At 37.4% G+C, this 20192-nt stretch overlaps 1 protein-coding gene across 2 annotated transcripts in view; it reads left to right on the forward strand.

Moving 5' to 3' along the window:
• The window catches only part of LOC133532149 (diacylglycerol kinase 1), a 255031-nt gene that overhangs the window by 128269 nt on the left and 106570 nt on the right, over positions 1-20192 (forward strand). The window contains exon 2 of one of the 2 annotated variants that reach the window (XM_061870680.1): positions 16793-16880. In XM_061870680.1, coding sequence (XP_061726664.1) covers positions 16796-16880 — 85 coding nt within the window. In that variant the 5' untranslated portion in view covers positions 16793-16795. Of the gene's footprint in view, positions 1-16516; positions 16881-20192 lie in introns of those variants that run through there. The other variant, XM_061870681.1, reaches the window with a different exon arrangement.

Below are 20192 nucleotides of genomic sequence, written 5' to 3' on the forward strand. Positions count from 1 at the left end.
ACTGTCATTTGGTTTAGATATAATTACTGACAGACTTTAAAGTTTTAAAGTAAACTCGCAATTTATATCTGTAAATAAATAAAACTTTACTTATTCGTTGTTATGTTTTATTATTCACCAATGTGTTAAATAGAAATTTGGTGTTGTGTCATCCGCTCTCATATCGGTTTGGCCAGTTTGCCCCAAAAACTCTCAAACATGACAGCCTTTTTTTTCAAAATTTCCAAACTGTTATCATGTACTTGGCGCACAACCTTTTAATTTCGGTTTCTCCCGAAAAACCGTTATTTTTAAACCGGTTTTTATGAGAACAGTTCTTGTCAAATTAACCGGCTTAGAACAACAAAAACCGGTTTCTTCCTATGTCGGTGTCTATGTTTACGTGGCACACCAGGCCGGCCAGCCGTTGCGTCGCTCGTCGAATAAACCGATTTTTTTAGGTTACAATAAAGTTCTTAAACGTTCGCGTTTTTATAAAAGTTCGGAGCTAAACCGAAATAAACCGGTATTTACCGGTATTCTAAAAATCAGTTCTCAGCCTTGCTTCGAAAGTATGTTACTGATGCGCGTGAGATGTCTAATGATAAGATTCAAGGTTATCAAAATAAGACCAAAACCTTATCAAATTTTCAAAATATAATAGGCCTCAGATAATTCGTTACAGGCCAGGTATTTCTGTTTTATGATACTATAACTCAATGGATCTAATATTCGTTGGTGCAGTCATTTTCAACAGTAATTTACATTTTATGCGCCATCTTTGATCCTAAGGAGTAAAACATACGGAGCGGCATTACGTCAGTAATTTTATTTACGTGTAATAAGTATTGAACCTCACAAACTCACAAGCGGTATTGAACCTTTAAGTCTAAGGAGAGACTGCCTCCTTATGTGTGTTCTACCGCTTGTACAATGGGCGGTGCTCTGAAGAATTGTTTGACATGATGCCCACGGCTACTTTCTATCACCATACCGCCCGCCGTCGGCGGGGTGTTCATCCTCACACCCTGGAACCTGGATGGTCGCGCAATCGACTATTATCTTTATACGATGATAAAAAAATGGACTCCTATACAAGATATCAACATCAGCCAGCCAAAATGTATTAGAGAGACAATTATTTTCGCGATTCCGGGGTAGGGACCATAGTAAAAGTTGCTCAGTATGACCTATACAACGTGTACCCACCCCAATTTAAGTGGCTCGTGTAACCACTTGTATATAGCTATACAAGGTGACCTTAGCCATTGGACAAACCCTGAAATCCCACGTAGGGTTACTTCAGGAATGCTCTGATGTTAATATTTTTTTATTTAGAATAAAAGATAAAAAAAAAATCGAACAAAAGTTATTTGCAATAATCGACAACAAAAATAAACATACTGTGTTAATCTTTGACAGTGTTTTTGACAATTTGTTCGAAATATTTGATAATGATGACATTTTACAAAAGTCAGAAGCTTATTAGTGTCATAAATAAAAAAGATAATCAAAAAGGTCGAAGAAGGTTCCATACTATTCTTTGAGGATATTACCTTAGGAGCTACTAACACATATAGGCTGCTCCAAAGTAAAAAATGGTAATTTGTTAATTTCTTCGAAACCGCTACACCGGTTGTTATGATACTTTGTACACTGGTTCTAAATACCCTCATGCATATGTACATTCCGGCTTTGTCCAATGGCTAGGAACACACTGTATATAGCTATACTACAATGAGTATAGCTATATTTGGTTATACTATATAGGTCTATTACACTCTGGAGAATTTCAACTAATTTTCCTGTACCTTCATTAATAAAACTGGATTAGACCTGATGCGATATACTTGTTTACATTGGCGAAAGACTTTCACAGCATAGTAACAATATATGTACTTAATGAAAAATCAATATTTCACCTAATCGAAGCCACAGATAAGTCGCGTCACATTATAGCAGATACGTCACTCTCTAAAATCGAATGTTTGTGCAGCGATTAAATTCGCGATGTATTAATTAGAGCCTCTTTTACAAAGTCCAAGTAAAGTCCTGAATAAGCTACTTGCCACTTATTTGATGAATGAAGTCATCGTTGGCGTTTCACAATCTTCAAAACAGCTTATCTGGTAGATAAAATGCTAAGGCTCTGTTTCACAAAGTCTAAGTAAAGTATTGTATAGCTAATTAACTAATAAATTAACTACCAGACAAAACTTTCGAAATTGTGAAACAGGCCCTTAAGACTATTTGTTAGCATTAACTGGAAGTAATAAATCTATTTAACCCTTTTCCAGGCATAGTATGATTTATCGACCGTGTATGAGCAATGTGCCAATAGAATTTTAACTTCTTTTAGATTGAAGGTTCAAATTATATTGCATTTTCGGGAAATTTGTCGTGTGTAAATGAATCATCAAAGCTGGATTAATTGGAATATATTTGATTTTTTTGGGAAAACCTTATAAATTGGTGCGGCCTGGAAAAGGGCTGGGTTTGACGACCTGTCTGGCCTAGTAGGTATAGTGACCCTGCCTATGAAGCCGATGGTCCCGGGTTCAAATTTTGGTAAGGGAATTTATTTGGGTGATGATCGCGGATATTTGTTCCTGAGTCAGGTTTTTTTTCTATGTATTTAATTATTTATCAATTATATATATACCTATCGTTGTCTAAGTCCCTGCAGCATAAGCCTTATTAAGTGGGACTTAGTCAATTTGTGTAATTATGTTCTATAATTTTCATTATTTATTTTACTTATTACAAATAGCCTTGACACGATACTTTTTTGTATGTGGAGGATCTCCAGTACCTACGTAATCTGTATCCGGGCATCGATGGCGCTGTAAACGTCGGCCATCTTTAATTTCGTTAGGACTGATCTTCCGGATAAGCCTAAATTGGCCGGATATCCGGTTTGACTTATCGTTCGATAGGAAAATGGATGGTAAAAGGGAATAAGGCAAAGGGTATAAAAAGGTTTTATTAAAGAGTTTCGATTCGAGCTTATGATTAATTGGAGAGTTAATTTCAGCAAAAAAATCTTTACCTGCTGACTCTGCCACAGTGTGGAATCCCGACCATAGGACATTTGGACTTCCAAATCCTATCAAAAATGACGTATAGTAGTGTTGCCACACTTTGCCGCTGCTACGGACTCTAACTTTAAATTGTAAAAGATACAAATATTAATGAAAAAAAAATCGTCACCAATCAGAGAAGAGTATTTTATTCAAATTGACAATTTCAATTTTGACATTAGCTGTTAAAGCGTCAAAATTTGCTGCTGTCAAAAAATACCAGGACAACGCGAGGAATAAGAAGAAGTTTACCTAGTATACCCAGAGGTTGTCTGGAAGCGATCGCTTCTCAGCGGTAAGACCGCCTGTTATTACCTAGCTTTTCACTGTATGGTGCACTATAAAGAATACTTACTTACATAACAAATATAGCTAGTTTATGACTCGTAGAAAAATCAAACAAGTATTTAAAATACAAAGGCGAATCCCTAATTAAACCTGCTTGCAGAATTTATATTCACAAAATAACAGTACGCAAAAGATGAAATAATAAAATATTTACAGCGTAGAATACGGCCAAATACAGATAAAACACGAAATGTGTAGAAATTGCAAAATATATACTGCAAGAAGAAACAAATACTGCAAGGGAAGCAAGCGACTTTCTCTCTGCGTTACTGTTTGGTTTTAGGGATCCGTAACCAAAATCAGAAAAACGGAACCTTACAGTAGCGTCTAACACTAGACCCTACTCATAGTGTTGTGTTCCTGCCAGTGAGTAAGGTTGAAAGAGCTCAACGAGGGTTCGGAGTGTTAGGGTCGGCAACGCGCGTGCACTCTCCCTCCGGTCGATCCTCCGCACTTTCTAACTGAAGACCATAAGAAATGAGGATTTGTGGAGTATGTGCCGCCAACCTCCGATCGCCCAAGAAGTAGCGCTGCGGAAATGGAGATGGACATACCCTTCGAAGAGGAGCTGCGAACAGCGCCAGCATCACATTTGAGTGGCGGCCTGAAGGCGGAAACCGAGCATGCAAACCCGTACACACCTGGAGGCGGAGTGTAGGGAATGAGCTGCGAGCCGTAGGACTAAGCTGGAACGAGGTCAAGACGGTTGCTCAAAATAGAAAGGCGTGGAAGGATCTTGTGGAGGCCCTATGCACCTCCGGGGTGACCTAGGACGAACAACAATAACAACAACTGTATTGCCCCTATGCCGGAATTGGCCGCATTAACCTTATCAATGATGTATCCTTCATGTTGCATATAAACCAGAAATCAGATATCTTTAAGATACTTTATTATATACTCTTAAAACTTAAACTTAAATACCCTCAATTTTATCAAAGTAATAACATAATTCACGCAGCTTCCAGCCATTTAAAACGTCGATCGATTATCCGCCATGTTGGATATGGATATAAATCAGATACCGGTACCGGATAACGTGGAATTACCGGTATCGTTTGTCATTATCGGTTTCAGTGCTGTGTTGAATGGCGTTTAGATAAAATCAATATTTATTACGAGCTTTGAAGAACTTATACACTGTGGGCCCGTATAATACGGTATATTTTAAAGGTGTATTATTGACCGCATTTAGAAACTAAAATGTCATACAAAGTTTTCTGAAATTGGCCTTGTTTTAGAGATATTGACAATTCTTGTGAAAATTTGTTTCAGTAAAAACTCACTGAAAAACGCCTTTTTAGCTTCGGCGCTGCCTCTATGTGAGTTGGTTAGTTAGTTAGTGCTTCTGGGCATTTTCCGCAACTCGACAACCATTGTGCCTATTTTGCGTGAAACGAGGTAGCGCTACTCCAACCACCCCAGCTCCTCCACGAAGCCTAGCAAAGTTTTCAGGTTGCTAATTGCCTCTCCTAGTGTGCACGGATTCCCTAGGTATTTGTTCCTGTATACTTCTACCTGTTTGCAGTCTAGGAGAATATGTTTTGTTGTTTCTTCTTCTTCCATGCACGCTCTGCACATGGGGCTGTCTGTTTTACCCATATTGTGTAGGTGTTTGTTAAGTGTGTTATGTCCTGTAATTAATCCTACTATTTTACGTAGTTGGTGTCGAGGTGTTTTCAGTAGTATTTTGGTGAGTTTGTGGTTCAGTTCCGGTAGAAAATCCTTAGTCTGCCTGCATGTGTCCATTTCATTCCAGTATTTATTGTGAAGTTGTCTGTGACGTAGGTCTAGCTGGTTGTGTATATAGGATATTGGTAGGGGTATGATGGGCTCGGGTCCATATGTGAGTTGGTTTAGATATACCTAATTACCTACTGAGGGATATTAGAAAAAAATAACGCATCGCACACACATAAACATTTTTGCCGAATTTCACAAAAAGTTATATAACTTTTTCTCCACATGACCTCAGGAATGCGTGGATAACATCTGTTGGGTTGTATGTGTACCCTCGGTGTATAATTTTGTTAGTCTAATAACATATACAATTCTTCTAGTCTTTCTTTATATGATTCAAACCAAGGCTATACCTATCCTCCTGAGACCCCTCGTACAATTTTTTGTACATATTCCACAATCAATTATGAACTTTTGTTGTTTAACTAAAGGTTCCAAATTCAAAAACGAAACAAATGCCTTTGGGTCCCCTCCCAGGAGACTGTATTGAATCAAATTGGATTTGCAAGTAAAAGCTACTCATTTGACCCCCATGAAATTTTTGTGAAAATATATGGTTTTGGATAATCATCGATTTTGTTTTCATATTGAAAGGAGTTTTTGAATAGTCGTAACGCTTCTTTATAAAAATTTAATAAGAATTTTTTAAGACGTTTTTCTAGGGACTTCAGTGATTCGAATTCTGAGAATTAAAATTCGCTCAATAGAAAAGAATATGTTCGTGATTCTTCGTGGTAATGCACTTTAAAAATTATTATAAATTTTGCACAAAAACTTAAAAAAACCGGCCAAGTGCGAGTCGGACTCGCGCACCGAGGGTTCCGCACAAACCTGTAGGTATATATTATATGATGTTACAAAAAATTTACGGTTTTCGCAAGTTTTTCCTTTATCTGTGCTATAAGACGTTACTTCGTACCAAATTTCAAGATTCTGAGTTCACGGGAAGTACCCTGTAGGTTTTGATTCCCTTGCGAGAGTCGAAAATTTGCGGAAATTTGCGGCATAAACGGCTGTATCTTTTGGTTGCGTTAGTAGTTAGCTTAGAAGTTTGATTTTTTACAGCTTCAAGGGACAGTAGACCTGAGTATTTGATATGAATTCCAGCTTAATAGTATTAAGCTGGAATTCGTGGAGGTATTAAGTTAATACCTCCACGTATTAATGAGAAAAAGGGTCTTGACAGACAGACAGACGGACGGATGGACAATAAAGTGATCCTATAAGGGTTCCGGTTTTTCCTTTCGAGGTACGGAACCCTATTAATGAGATTTTTTCGTAAAACCGAGCAATATCATGCTTTAGGGAATTCAGCGATCACAAAATTAAAATCCAATTACATGATATCCGTGGTCTCGAGCACATCCATCTCGTTCACGCTTATGCTCAGCGAGAGTGAAAGAACTTTACTTAATTTACTTACTTACGCAAATAAAGAACTTTACTTAATTTACTTACTTACGAAAATAAAGAACTTTACTTACTTACGCAAATAAAGAACTTTACTTACTTTACCTTAACTTACTTTAAAGGAATTCCTACTTGCGATTTTCCATACAAACGCTCTCGACTGTTTCCTCCTTGGATTTTTAACCTAGAGCAATGATTTTTTTCAAATAAGATCATTGTCATCAATATCTGTGCCGCTATGTTTTGTTTTTTTGGATTATTTTATTTTGAAGAAACTCGAAAGCGCCTCGAAAATCGCAAAAACGGCTCAATGGAACTGGCTGCAAAAAAAGGCGCAGTATACAAAAATGAAAAATAAAATAATAAGTCATTTATTGTCGGAAAAAAAATTGTACATACAGCAAAGGATAAGATGACAACAAATATCCAAAAAACCATAACATTGCGGCATAGATTATTATTCCTCTTGCAGTATCCAAAATTTCATAATGATTGGTTGCGTTTTTGGAGGAGGAAAAGGTCGAGAGCGAAACCTCGATTTTTGAGTTTTTTGCGTGAGAATTTTAGTCCTCAGCTTCAGTTGTCCTTATCCCACGCACGCACTCCCGCCCACGGCAGCGCGACAGAAACATAGCTTCGAAAATTCGAGATTTGAAAAGTTGCTCAGCTAATCGCTCTTAAGAAGAACATGAATCAACTAGGCATTAATTAGACTTTTATAATTCGAATCTTGAACCTAACTTTTGCAAGTATCAATGTTGACTAATGTTATTTAGGTTGTTTAGTACGTAAACGTCTTGATGGAGTTGTGTTGTCATACTTATATTTGTTAACTTTTTCCTCCTATGTATTGACTTACGAGGAAACTTTGATGGAAAAATATATTGACATAAGAATTTAATATGTCAGTTTTATTTGTATGAGTGCTGGTGGTGATATTATGTACGTTTTTGAGTGTTTAATGCAAAACATTGAAGTTTAAATATGTTTTATATTGGTAATAAGTAAGAGCGACATCATAGCGGTTTTATTTAGTTTGTGAATGGTCATAATTTTAAGTATTGTGTGTTAAGATATTTGTGTTAGATTGTTAGTAGTGAATATGGACACAGACAAAAATTCATCGCATTCGGAAGCTGAGGTACCTAATTCATTAATTACGTAAATTAATAATTAACAAAGTAAGATGCATAACTTCTAAAGCGTGATTATTGCGTGACAGTTCCTAATTCCAATAGCCTCTTGCGCCTAGTGTTAGAGTCGACTGCTTGCGCCTTCTGGAAACACTGGGAGGGTGTACATATGGGACACAGAGGTTTAGTTAATAATTCATTATAATTTAGTAGTAATGTAGGTTTAACTAACATAGAATTAAGGGAATGTACACTAACACTATGGACATGGTCCAAAATAAAATAAATTAAATTGAATCGAATTGTTAAAGTAGGCACTCGGTGGGTTAATGCCAGGGGATCGTTACCGGTATAACTATTAATCAAAAAATCACGTAGCATTCGAAATATTTCTTTGATGTTCTAGAATGTTATTTAGGTAAGGACCATGAATTATCAAATTACCTAAGTGAAATGCAAAAAATAAATAAACAACCGAGATCCTGAAATGAATACCGGTTATATTGTATGAAAAATATACCGGTATTCGATCCCTGGTTAATACCCACCACCGCGGTGGTACCACCGGATCGGTGCTCGTCAATCCGACAATTGGCGACTCAGTATGCAGGCGGAGTGATAATGGGTGGGCAACTTAAGAGACTGTGACATTGCATACACTATGCTGGCTCAAAGCATTGCACATTTGCGCCTCACGGAAATTGACCGTATTTTTTTTTGTTTTTTTTTTTTATAATTATAATATAATAAAGACACTAGTTTGATTGACCAATAAATAATGATCATTTGAGTATATTAAGTAGGTACGGTCACGTCTGAAAATATCGATACGAAAAAAGTACCAAAAATATGTATACACGACTTTATTGCCTATTAAGGTACCTAGTGTATACATACTTTTAGCACCTTTTTCGTATCGATATTTTCAGACTTGACTAAGTCAATAAGTTCATAGTTTCCTGTTACCCAAAGCTTGTCTCGAAGAGATCGCTTCTTAGCGATAAGACCGTCTGTTGTTACTTAGCTTTTAACTGTATTTCATTTTTTGTGTATTTTAACTGTGCGGTGCACAAAATATAGGATATTTACTTACTTTACTTACTTAAATACTCGATATTTTAGTCGATTTGACATGTTTAAATTTTTTTTTTATTTTTAGATTGTGTTGTTTCAAATAAAACATTTTCATCTTTAAAAAAATATATCTTTTAATACCTCATCTAATCGGCAAAGAATCTCAATCAATAAAGTAATGAACACCAAACAATTCCATGAATATAATCCGATTTCCATCACAAAAACGTAATTTAACACCAAAGAACCATAAAATGAAAGCAATTGGTTCCGGAACCTCTTATTTTGCATAACGGTCTTTATTTAGGATCGGTTTCAAAGAAATTGATATCTTTATGTAGAAACAACTTGAACCGGTGTTTTGTCAAAGGATGATGGATTGGGGTTCCGAGGTGAGTTTGAGAGGTTTATAAAAGATCAATAGATAGGGGAAAGCCCCCACTGGACACCTACGCGTGCTTAAAGAAAATAAAACAAGTATTTGAAAAACTATATCTTTGATGTAAATATTTATTTTCCTTTTTTATTGTGGAACCACATTACAATCTATAAATTGTATATAGGTACAGATGTCAAACACAATGAAAAAAGCGGCCAAGTGCGAGTCGGACTCGCCCATGAAGGGTTCCGTACCATTTATGACGTATAAAAAAAAAAAACTACTTACTAGATCTCGTTCAAACCAATTTTCGGTGGAAGTTTGCATGGTAATGTATATCATATATTTTTTTTAGATTTTTCATTCTGTTATTTTAGAAGTTACAGGGGGACACACACACATTTTTTCACTTTGGAAGTGTCTCTCGCGCAAACTATTCAGTTTAGAAAAAAATGATATTAGGAACCTAAATATCATTTTTGAAGACCTATCCATAAATACCCCATACGTATGGGTTTGATGAAAAACAATTTTTTTTTAAATTTTATGACGTATTAAAAAAAACTACTTACTAGATCTCGTTCAAACCAATTTTCGGTGGAAGTTTGCATGGTAATGTATATCATATATATTTTTTAGATTTTTCATTCTGTTATTTTATAAGTTACAGGGGGGGGGGGGACACACATTTTTTCACTTTGGAAGTATCTCTCGCGCAAACTATTCAGTTTAGAAAAAAATGATATTAGAAACCTCAATATCATTTTTAAAGACCTATCCATAGATACCCCACACAAATGCAAATGCAAAAAAAAAAAAAAAAATGGGTTTGATGCAAAAAGATTTTTTGAGTTTCAGTTCTAAGTATGAGGAACCCCCAAAATTTATTGTTTTTTTTCTATTTTTGTGTAAAAATCTTAATGCGGTTTATACAATACATCTACTTACCAAGTTTGAACAGTATAGCTCTTATAGCTTCGGAAAAAAGTGGCTGTGACATAATCGGACAGACAGACGGACATGACGAATCTATAAGGGTTCCGTTTTTTGCCATTTGGCTACGGAACCCTAACAACGATGATCAACTCTGGTCAACGTGGTCATGCAAGTCATGCGCTAACGCATGTCCTCAGAGTTGGTTAAGGTTGTAAACCTTAAAGCACAGATGTCGCTAGTGACGTCACAGTTGCAATACTTACAATGATTAATTTTGCGGTAAATGACGGATGGTCAGCTGGCGCAATTGGTAACGAGTTGGACGCGTTAGACAACCGGTCTGGCCTAGTGGGTAGTGACCCTGCCAATGAAGCCGATGATCCCTGGTTCAAATCCTAGTAAGGGCATTTATTTGTGTGACGAGCATGGATATTTGTTCCTGAGTCATGGCTGTTTTCTATGTATTTAAGTATTTATATATTATATATATCGTTGTCTAAGTTTCTACAATACAAGCCTTAATTGAGCTTACTGTGGGACTTAGTCAATCTGTGTAATAATGTCCTTTTAATATTTTTTTTTCATTGTGATTCACATCTGTATACAAAATTTATAAACTGTATCTTTACTTACCTACATATTAATTACTTTAGTCAACAAACTTTATTTAAGGTTTTGTATCGTGTATGTGGAATAATTTTATGTTGAATTTTAATGGAAATATTTATTAATAAGTGTGCAAAGTTGTGGTTTAACTCGTCGTGCTATTATTGGTACCCGAGCAAGCGAAAGATCCCAATTTGAACACGAGCATAACGGGTGGTTCAATATGTAGAATCTTTAGCGTTGCGAAGGTTTCAAGGCACGAGAGTTGAACTTTGCTACCGAATGAAACGACTAGCTCTTCAAACCAGCCAAATTTTATACAAATTTTATATATTATTATTAATCGTATGGAAAGATTCGAGTCGCTTAAGGTAAGAATATTAAGAGTTAAAGAACTATATCCAATGTCTTGGCCCATAGGGCTGCGTCTTCACTAGGAGCGAGCAAGTCTTCATGGGAGGATGAAGTTGCTCACGTCCGCAGGAATTGCCCCTATTACCCTGCACGTGTCCTCCGGGTGGCGCTAAACGAGCAACAGCCCATCGGCGGCTGTACCTGTTACTGAGAGACCCTCACAGCCCTGATCCCGAGTCGCTCTTATAATTTTATATATAAAAAATATGTATATATATGTCAAATATCTATGAAATTTTAACGTTAAGTCTGAATTAATTTGATCGTTACAAATGTTAACCACACCTCTATTGTGTAGGTCATTCTGAGTATCCCGCCCGCATACCTAGGTACTTCCATTGCTGACGACAAGTAGTTTTATCTGGTAAAGAAAGTAATAAAGTTAGTATCGTCGTTTTTAGGGGTTAAGGTGTGAAATAGTGCGGCTTTGTCCGCCCATCAGAACACTGATAAAAAACCGCAAAGTTGTATGGCTGTATAAGTTTTATTTAACGACGTTGGTAGCAAACAAGCATACGGCCCGCCTGATGGTAAGCAGTCTCCGTAGCGTATGTACGTCTGCAACTCCAGACCCTAATACTCCGCATCCTCGTTGAGCCCTGGCAACCTGATACACCGGCAGGAACACAACACTATGAGCAGGCTCTAGTGTTATTTGGCTGCGGTTTTCTGTAAGGTGGAGGTACTTCCCCAGTTGGGCTTTGCTCTAGATCTGGAATGACATCCGCTGTGCTGTGCCCTACCACACAAAGCGAGATGACATACACAGTGCCCTTAAGTACCTCTCTTTTGAATGTAGTTTAAGGACGTACTTGGATCCAATTTATTTTATTAGTGGCGGTACAGACGGGCTACTTACCCGGAGGCAATTTATATGGAAAACGCACGCTGCTGCACGCCAACTGCACGTCAACTGCAGTTTCCATACAAATTGCAGCCGGATTGCAGTCCGTCTGAACCGGCCCTTAGATATATATACATGTCACTGGATTGCAATACAAAAGGAAAAACAGTAAGTTAGAATTTAGCCATATACACGTCTGCTTCATATAATAATTTACGCGACTTTAACAAACAAAATTACTTTATGCATTTATAATATTGGTATTGTCTTAATAATAAAGTTCTACTCAGGGTGCTTCGTGTAGGCGGGCCGTATGCTTGTTGGCCACCGACGAATTAATCTAAAAATGTTAAAGGAATACAAAAAATATTTTTTGAAATTCAACCTCTAAATGGTTAAAAACGTGATGGAAAAGTGTTAAACTTCTACGCGAACAATAAAATGTATTTCTTTATTCTTCATTCTATTCTGAACAATATTGAAAATAGATACGGAAACTGATTGGGCATTTAATACGACACGGCCATTTCTTTAAAATTATACTGGAAGGGCGGATCAGCACAATCAAGATAGAGGAAAACCCCGACGCAGTTACTTAGATTAAGTGAAAGAAAAAGTAGGGGTCGTGTCGTATCAATAAGTAGGGGTCGCGTCGTATCAAAAAGTAGGGGTCGCGTCGTATCAAAAAGTAGTGGTCGTGTCGTATCAAAAAGTAGGGTTTGTGTCGTATCAAAAAGTAGGGGTCGTGTCGTATCAAAAAGGCAAAGAGCTGGTGCAAGATAGGGAGAGCTGGAAGATACTCCACCGACAAGAGAATAACTCTTCTTCTGTCTAATCTTATCTGGAATTGAATATAGTATTACATATAATAAAGGGTGATTCAGGATAAGTGAGCAGGATCAACATTGCACATTTATTAAATTATAAGCAAGTGTTTCGTATCAGTATTAGTGAGATTAATATTATGTTTTATCGTGTTGAAACAAAAGTTATTAATTTATTTACGAAATGCATGGTCACCCTACAATTAGAATATTTCAAATACCGATACTCTGTGACAAGTGTCAAATTGAATGTCATCAGAGTCTGGTTACTTTTGAAAACTCCTATATCACTCAGGTTTGACACCTTATTTTCTTAATAAGCAAAATGCTGTCATTACAGTTAAAGAGGTTTTATATTTATTAATTAGGTGTTGTAGGGTGACCAACTGACCATAATAGTGAATTAAATTTGTACTCACCATAAACTTGAATAAGAAAACGTGTGCTTGTTTTACTTAAATACGACGAGGACCGATCAATTAACAGTTACTGAGTGTGCAAGATTAGTCCTGCTCACGTCTCGTGAATCAGCCTGTATAATAGGTATAATATAAATTTGTGTACGAATTGGCACAAGTCAAATTCTTCGATCGTACCTTCTACCTTCGATCTTGCCACCCTGTATACTCTGCAATTGCATTATGCTTGGAAGATAGGGCGCCATTCAGATGTCCGATTGATCGATGGCTTTTCAGCGGAGCTGTTCGCTATCGTTCGGGTTCAGGGCGTCCGCGGGTGCACGGAATGGGTGAGCTGGTTAAATGGGAAAAATATTGTAGTAATGTCGCGCTGCAATACTGCTGCTAATTGCAGGTGTAGTCTGAGGGCATCCGTCAGCTGGCGCGGGTGCACGGAGCGGGCGTACGCACGCGGGTGCCATTGTAGGTAAAATTCATCGCACACCCGCGCCAGTCAGCGTTGCTCATACTATTTTTCGTTAAGTGGGAAGAATAGTTTTGCGATCCTATCCAAACGTACGTACATTTTTGATGTAATTTCCATTTCGGGAAAAAACGGATTCCACTAACAGCAGCAGTATTGCAGCACGACATTACTTCCGACGTATAACAGCGCTGGAAAACTAGTTTATAGTTTGAATTTATTGCGCGAGATTTACAAAAATGAATTCTTCCGTTGAAAAACATATTTTCACCTCAACAGTCACTCCAGGGAGTGAGACAAGCTTTCTTCATAATGATGATGCCTTTCATTCATATTCATGAATTTACATTCGTAAATAAATGTGGTTAACTTTACTTGATGTTGAATTTTTTTAACCTTTAATATGTTCTCACTACTGAGGTGAAAAGTTGTAAGTGTCACACGAGAGCAAATTTATTTTACGTCTCGTGACAACACTTGCAAGAAAAACCAACTTTTCTCTCTTGTTGCACAAATAACTATTGTTGGTGTAGCTGTAAGTAATGCATTGTAAAGCAGAGTGCGGGCGTCCGCTGGTGCGGGTGCACGCACGCGGCTGCCATTGTAGGTAAAATCTGCCGCGCGCGTCCGCGCCAGTTAGCGTTACTCATACCACCTCATACTATTCTTCGTGTTTCCGTAGGTTCGTGTTCATCTATCACTCTCACTGAGCATAAGCGTGAGCGAGATGAATGTGCGTGCTGGGGACCGCGGATATCATGATTTGAGTTTTAATTTGTTGGAAGTTTTAAAAAAGAAAAAAGTAATCGCTGAATTCACATCGAAAATAAAATTGCGCATTTTTAGGAGCAATTTTCAAATTTTTAGCTTTTTTGCATAATTGTTACAAATTTTTAAAGTGCGTGTTAGACCTATGTTCGTGATTTTTTCTATTGAGCTAAAATCATAAAACCAGGATTCAAATCGCTGAAGTCAGTCTAGAGAAAATCATCAACGGTTGCTAATTAAATTATTGGCAAACAACAATAATACGGTTGCCACGAAAGCGATACGGTTTTTCCAAACTCCGCACTCTGAACCTACGGCACTTTAACCCAATCGCCCGTGCAACCGCGCCAGCGAGCGGATGCCCTAAATCTCACTTGTATTTATTTGTGCCATGTCAAATCGAAATCCAATTGCTAAAGATCGGATGCTGCTTATTGCATTATGGCGTGAGATAAAGCACCATTCAGATGTCCGAGTGATTGATCGATTCACCCTGTATAATCTGTGTTATATTTAGCGTACGGAAAGTATATGGTGGGAATTTGAACAGAGAAGAAAATGGAGTCGTTATTATCTAGGTACACTATTTTTCTGAAATAAATTTAAATTTTATGTTTATATATTTTATAAAGTATAAATACTTATATAATCAGATTTAGGTACCTTCTATGTCGTAATCATATTTTGTATACATAGCAGTATCATGTATATTTAATTATTACAAGCTTTTATTTACTTTCACCTGACCGTTGTCTGTTTGTAATCAAATCTTGCAAGTTAAATTTGATCCACTTCCCGGTTTCCGATTGAGCTGAAAATTTGCATACATATGTAAGTCAGGTGACAATGCAATATTATGGTACCATCGAGCTGATCTGATGATGGAGACAAGAGGTAGCCACAGGAACTCTGTGATAAAACAACGCAACCTAATAATTGTGTTGGGGGTTTTTAGAATTGTCTCAATGAGTATTAGTTGCCTGTTGAAAGAAAGGTACAGTCAGCGATAAAAGCTTAACCAAAAATTAAATTTTTGCCAAAAACTTATTTTAGGTATGTCGAAAATGTTATTTGACATATGATATTCTATTTATTTTTAAATCGTACCGGTTTTTTAGATACCGTTCATAAAAATTTAATTAGCAGCCTCGAGGATTTTTGCTAGTGACTTCATTCACTTGAATTCTGATTTATTGACTTTCGCTCAATAGGAAAAATCACGAACATATGGAAATTTATACACAAAAGCTTAATACATATTTTTACACAAACATACAGTTGTGTTCCTGCCGGTGAGTAAGGTTGCTAGAGCTCAATGAGGAGTTGATGACGGGGGACCCTGTCTGGGGATAGGAGGATTATAGGATACCCACTGATAGCAGCCCCCTTCCCCAAACTCCGTTTAAAGGCAGGCTAATTTGACGGACGGATAAATATGGAACCCTACCCTGAGCATGGCCCGACATGCTCTTGGCCGGTTTAATAATTTGTTCGTTTGCGCCATTTGCTAAAGTAAAACTGCCGTGTAAATAGAAATACTCTGGACAATTTAAACTAACTAAAAGTCAGTTTTATATGCTATACAGCTTTACGTTATAAAGAAGCTGAAAAGGATTGTTACAATGAAAGTAGCGACGAAGAAATTTAATTTACCGCAGATACAAAGTATGGGGTCAATTCGAACTTATATTCTGATGTCAAAATGGTGCAATTTTGTTAATATTCGCCCATGTGTTGTTTATTTATTTATTTATACACATAATGGATATATGTATACAGAGGATTACTATAACTAGCTTAAATCTAAAATACTGATACGTTGTGTGAGGAAGCCGCCGCGATTTCTGCAAAAAACTTGTGCGCGCTGGGATTATGATTTTATTTTATACCGATATGTAAGTCCGAATTGGCCTCTATGAAAGCTGTGCTGAAAAGGATATGGAAGCGATTGAATACTATCCATTCTTTTTATTTTCTGTATTACTGTTTTCTGTATCCATTGTTTTTATTATTTGTAAGCCTTATAGAGCTTACTGTGGGACTTAGTCAATTTGTGTAATAATGTCCTATAATATTTATTATTATTATTATTTTATTTGTATTGTTCTTTTATGCGAACATAAAGTAAAAACAATGCTTGTAAATTGTCTTTTCTTTTACATTTTTTTTCTTAGAACCTTAGAAGACCTTAGAAGTTTTGTAAGTTAGTTTAGGTTTAGTTTTATTTATAGTTAAGTTTATTGATAGATTATTTTTAGTTCTTAAGTATTTTATTAATGATTGTTTTTTTTGATTGTGTAAGAGTTAGTGTATCAAATTTCTGACGACAATTAAGTATGAAATTTTTATGTACCTAACGTATGGTATTGTTTCAGATCATGCCGAACACTCCGGTGGCGCCCGGGTTCCAATGGGACAAGCTGTCACCCGCAGAGTTTCAGCAGCTTCAAGAGCTCGCCTCTTGTGAGTATATTGTTATTGTACTAGAACTTTATTTGTTGTTAATGTTGTATACACTCCGGTGGCCCCCGGGTTCCAATGGGATAAGCTATTACCCGCGGAGTTCCAGCAGCTTCAAGAGCTCGCTTCTTGTGAGAAATTTGCTTGTTGTTACTGCTGTATCCACTCCAGTGGCGCCAGGATCCCAATACTTCCAATGGGACAAACTGTGACCCGTAGAGTTCCAGAAGCTTCAAACGCTCTGTTCTTGTGAGTTTACTATTGTAGAAGGACTTTGCTTGTTGTTACTGCTGTATACACTCCGGTGGCGCCCGGGTTCCAATGGGGCAACCTGTCACGCGCAGGGGTCCAGAAGCTTCAAATGCTCACTTCTTGTGAGTATACTGTTGTAGACAAGAACTTTGCTTGTTGTTACTGCTGTATACACTCCGGTGGCGCCCGGGTTCCAATGGGGCAACCTGTCACCCGCAGGGTTCCAGAAGCTTCAAAAGCAGCTTCTTGTGAGTAACCATGCCGCTTTTTTCCGCCGTCGCTCTACACGACAACATTTCCATCTTAACCACCTAGATGGTTGGCAGTCCTCAACTGTGCACCTTTCTAGAAACTTCCTGCCTCGCATAGCTAAACTGAATGTCACCCGCGGTATTTTCGGACGGATACAATCTTCAAAGTAAGTAAGTAAATATTCTTTATGCACCAACAATTATACATTTTACATACATGTAAAACTACTGAACTAGGTAACAACAGGCGGTCTTATCGCTAAAAAGCGCTCTCTTCCAGGCAACCATTAGGTAAAGCTTCTAGAAAAGAGCGTACTTCCATCTTAAAAGCCGGCAACGCACTTACAATCCTCTGGTGTCCGTGGGCTAAGCTAATTTCTTATCATCTGGCGATTTGTGTGCTCGTTAGCCTTCTGTATCATAAAAAAAACATATACACAAATAGTTATGCATTAAAACCAGGAAATCTAAGTTAAGTTTTAAAGACGTTTGAAAACTCCATGCGGGCGTCATGTTCAAAGAAAAACGTTTTACTCCAATTAGACTTCCATTATCTCAGTACTCGGTGAAACAAAGTCCTATCTCACCATGAAAACCATAGGCGGTTACAACCTTGTCAAACCGGGCTTTGGTTGGTTGTTTTGGTCTTAGTGCGGTATCAAATGTCTAAAGCGTTTGCGTTGAACGTTTTCTGAGGCAATTAAGTGATAATGGGAGATGGTTTTCCGTACACATGGAACGTCGATATCGAGGTTTAGTGCTATACGGTTTTCTACTTCAAAGTCCAAACAGCTGTATTCAATGAAATGACATTTCAAATCAATGATTTAAGTTAGTCGAAAACAAATTTTTAACAAGAATCTGCGTGCAGCGGTGGCATCATGGTTCCATTTTTATAACTTGTCACTAAGCGCATCACTTTCGCGCTTACATACTTGTTAGAACGTGACAAGTGTGGTGACAAATGATAAAGAGCCGACCATCTTAGCTAGGCAGCGGTGGCAACATGGTTCCATTTTTATCACTTGTCACTGTGCCCGTCACTTTCGCGCTTACATACTTGTTAGAACGTGACAGGCATGGTGACAAATGATAAAGAGCCGACCATCTAAGCCCTACAGCGGCGGTATCATGGTTCCACTTTTATCACTTGTCACTATGCCCGTCACTTTCGCGCTTACATACTTGTTAGAACGTGACCGGCATGGTGACAAATGATAAAGAGCCGACCATCTTAGCCCTCAGGTCTGATTGAATGGATAAAGCCAACATATTTAAAACCGGGTCAAATTGAAATCTCTATTTTGACATTTTGCTGGGACATCAGGAGGCCTACCGCGAAAACCAAAATTCGCTAATTGCAGGGATCTTTCTCTTTTTACTCTCATTAAGACGTAATTAGACTCAGTTATCCGCCAACACGACCAGTGAAACCTGCGTCAAAACGTCGAATAAAGGTAATAAAAAATATACGCGATAGACACTGTTTTAAATATGTTTTAAAATATAACATTTTATAGTGCATATGGTGCTACTTCACCGCACTAGTGCGCAAATTAGCATATTATGTTACTGTGTCGAACATTTAAAGGGCCATATGTACTGTAAAACGTTGTACGATACATGTGCGAATAGATAATTCGCAACTCGTGTCGATTTAAAACACTCCCTTCGGTTGTGTTTTAATTTATCGCCACTCGTTTCGAATTTCCTATTTTTCGCACTTGTATCGTAATGTACTATTACAGTACATAATACATATGGTGCTACTTTACCGCACTAGTGCGCAAATTAGCATATTACGTAACTGTGTCGAACATTTAAAGAGACATATGTACTGTAAAACGTTGTACGATACATGTGCGAATAGGTAATTCGCAACTCGTGTCGATTTAAAACACTCCCTTCGGTTGTGTTTTAATTTATCGCCTCTCGTTTCGAATTTCCTATTTTTCGCACTTGTATCGTAATGTACTATTATCCTCCTACACCTCTTTTTAGTACCTACTACTGTTCTATTTCGGCCACTAATACCTAAATGTATTAGAGATCGAACACAATTCGCTAATAGCCCCTAATGATATTGATCAACAACGCTCATGTTGTGGTAGACCTTTGCCCTTTTGCCTTTAATGTTCGTATTATGTGGAGAAATCATCTATGAGTGCAATGCATTTTCATAAAGTCCATTTTGTTTATTACCTGAATTGGATTCAGAGTGAAATAGTATTTTTCCTACTCCACTACTGTTATCTGTCATTTATGCATTCATTAACACGAATATAAGAACAATACATAAAAGGTTTCAAGAAAAGTCTATATTGTCTATTCCTCATAACAGCACTTGTGTTTTTAATCGCTATAACGTTACTGCGATTAATGGCTGCCAACCTAACAAAATCAAAAAGAATACAGTTTTAAACTAGTGCATTGCTACCAACTTACAAAATATTCATTTGGTTGAGTACAAACAATTACTTCATAAGTCAGAAACACGCATGTGACATCCGTAATATAGCAACATCCATAGACTACGAAGACCGCTTAGCGTTGCTTGTTAGTCTCCGTCGGCTACGGTGGCCAAAATCGAGAAAAAACTGTCCAAAAATTTAATTTAGCAAGTAGCAAGTACCAGGCCTCATGAGTTACGAGAAGGTGTCGCTGACCGCGGCCCGGGGCGGGCCAAGGAGGACAAGGTATGCTCGCGCGTCTTGGCTATATACTTTGGCTTTGTTTACCTAAATTAAGATTTATTTTTGTTGACTCGTAGGAAAAGTATTGTATGCAACGTTGTATAAGTAGCTCAAAAAAT

Source organism: Cydia pomonella, chromosome 26 (genome assembly GCF_033807575.1).
Source record: "Cydia pomonella isolate Wapato2018A chromosome 26, ilCydPomo1, whole genome shotgun sequence".
In the NCBI taxonomy this organism is placed as follows: Eukaryota; Metazoa; Arthropoda; class Insecta; order Lepidoptera; family Tortricidae; genus Cydia; species Cydia pomonella.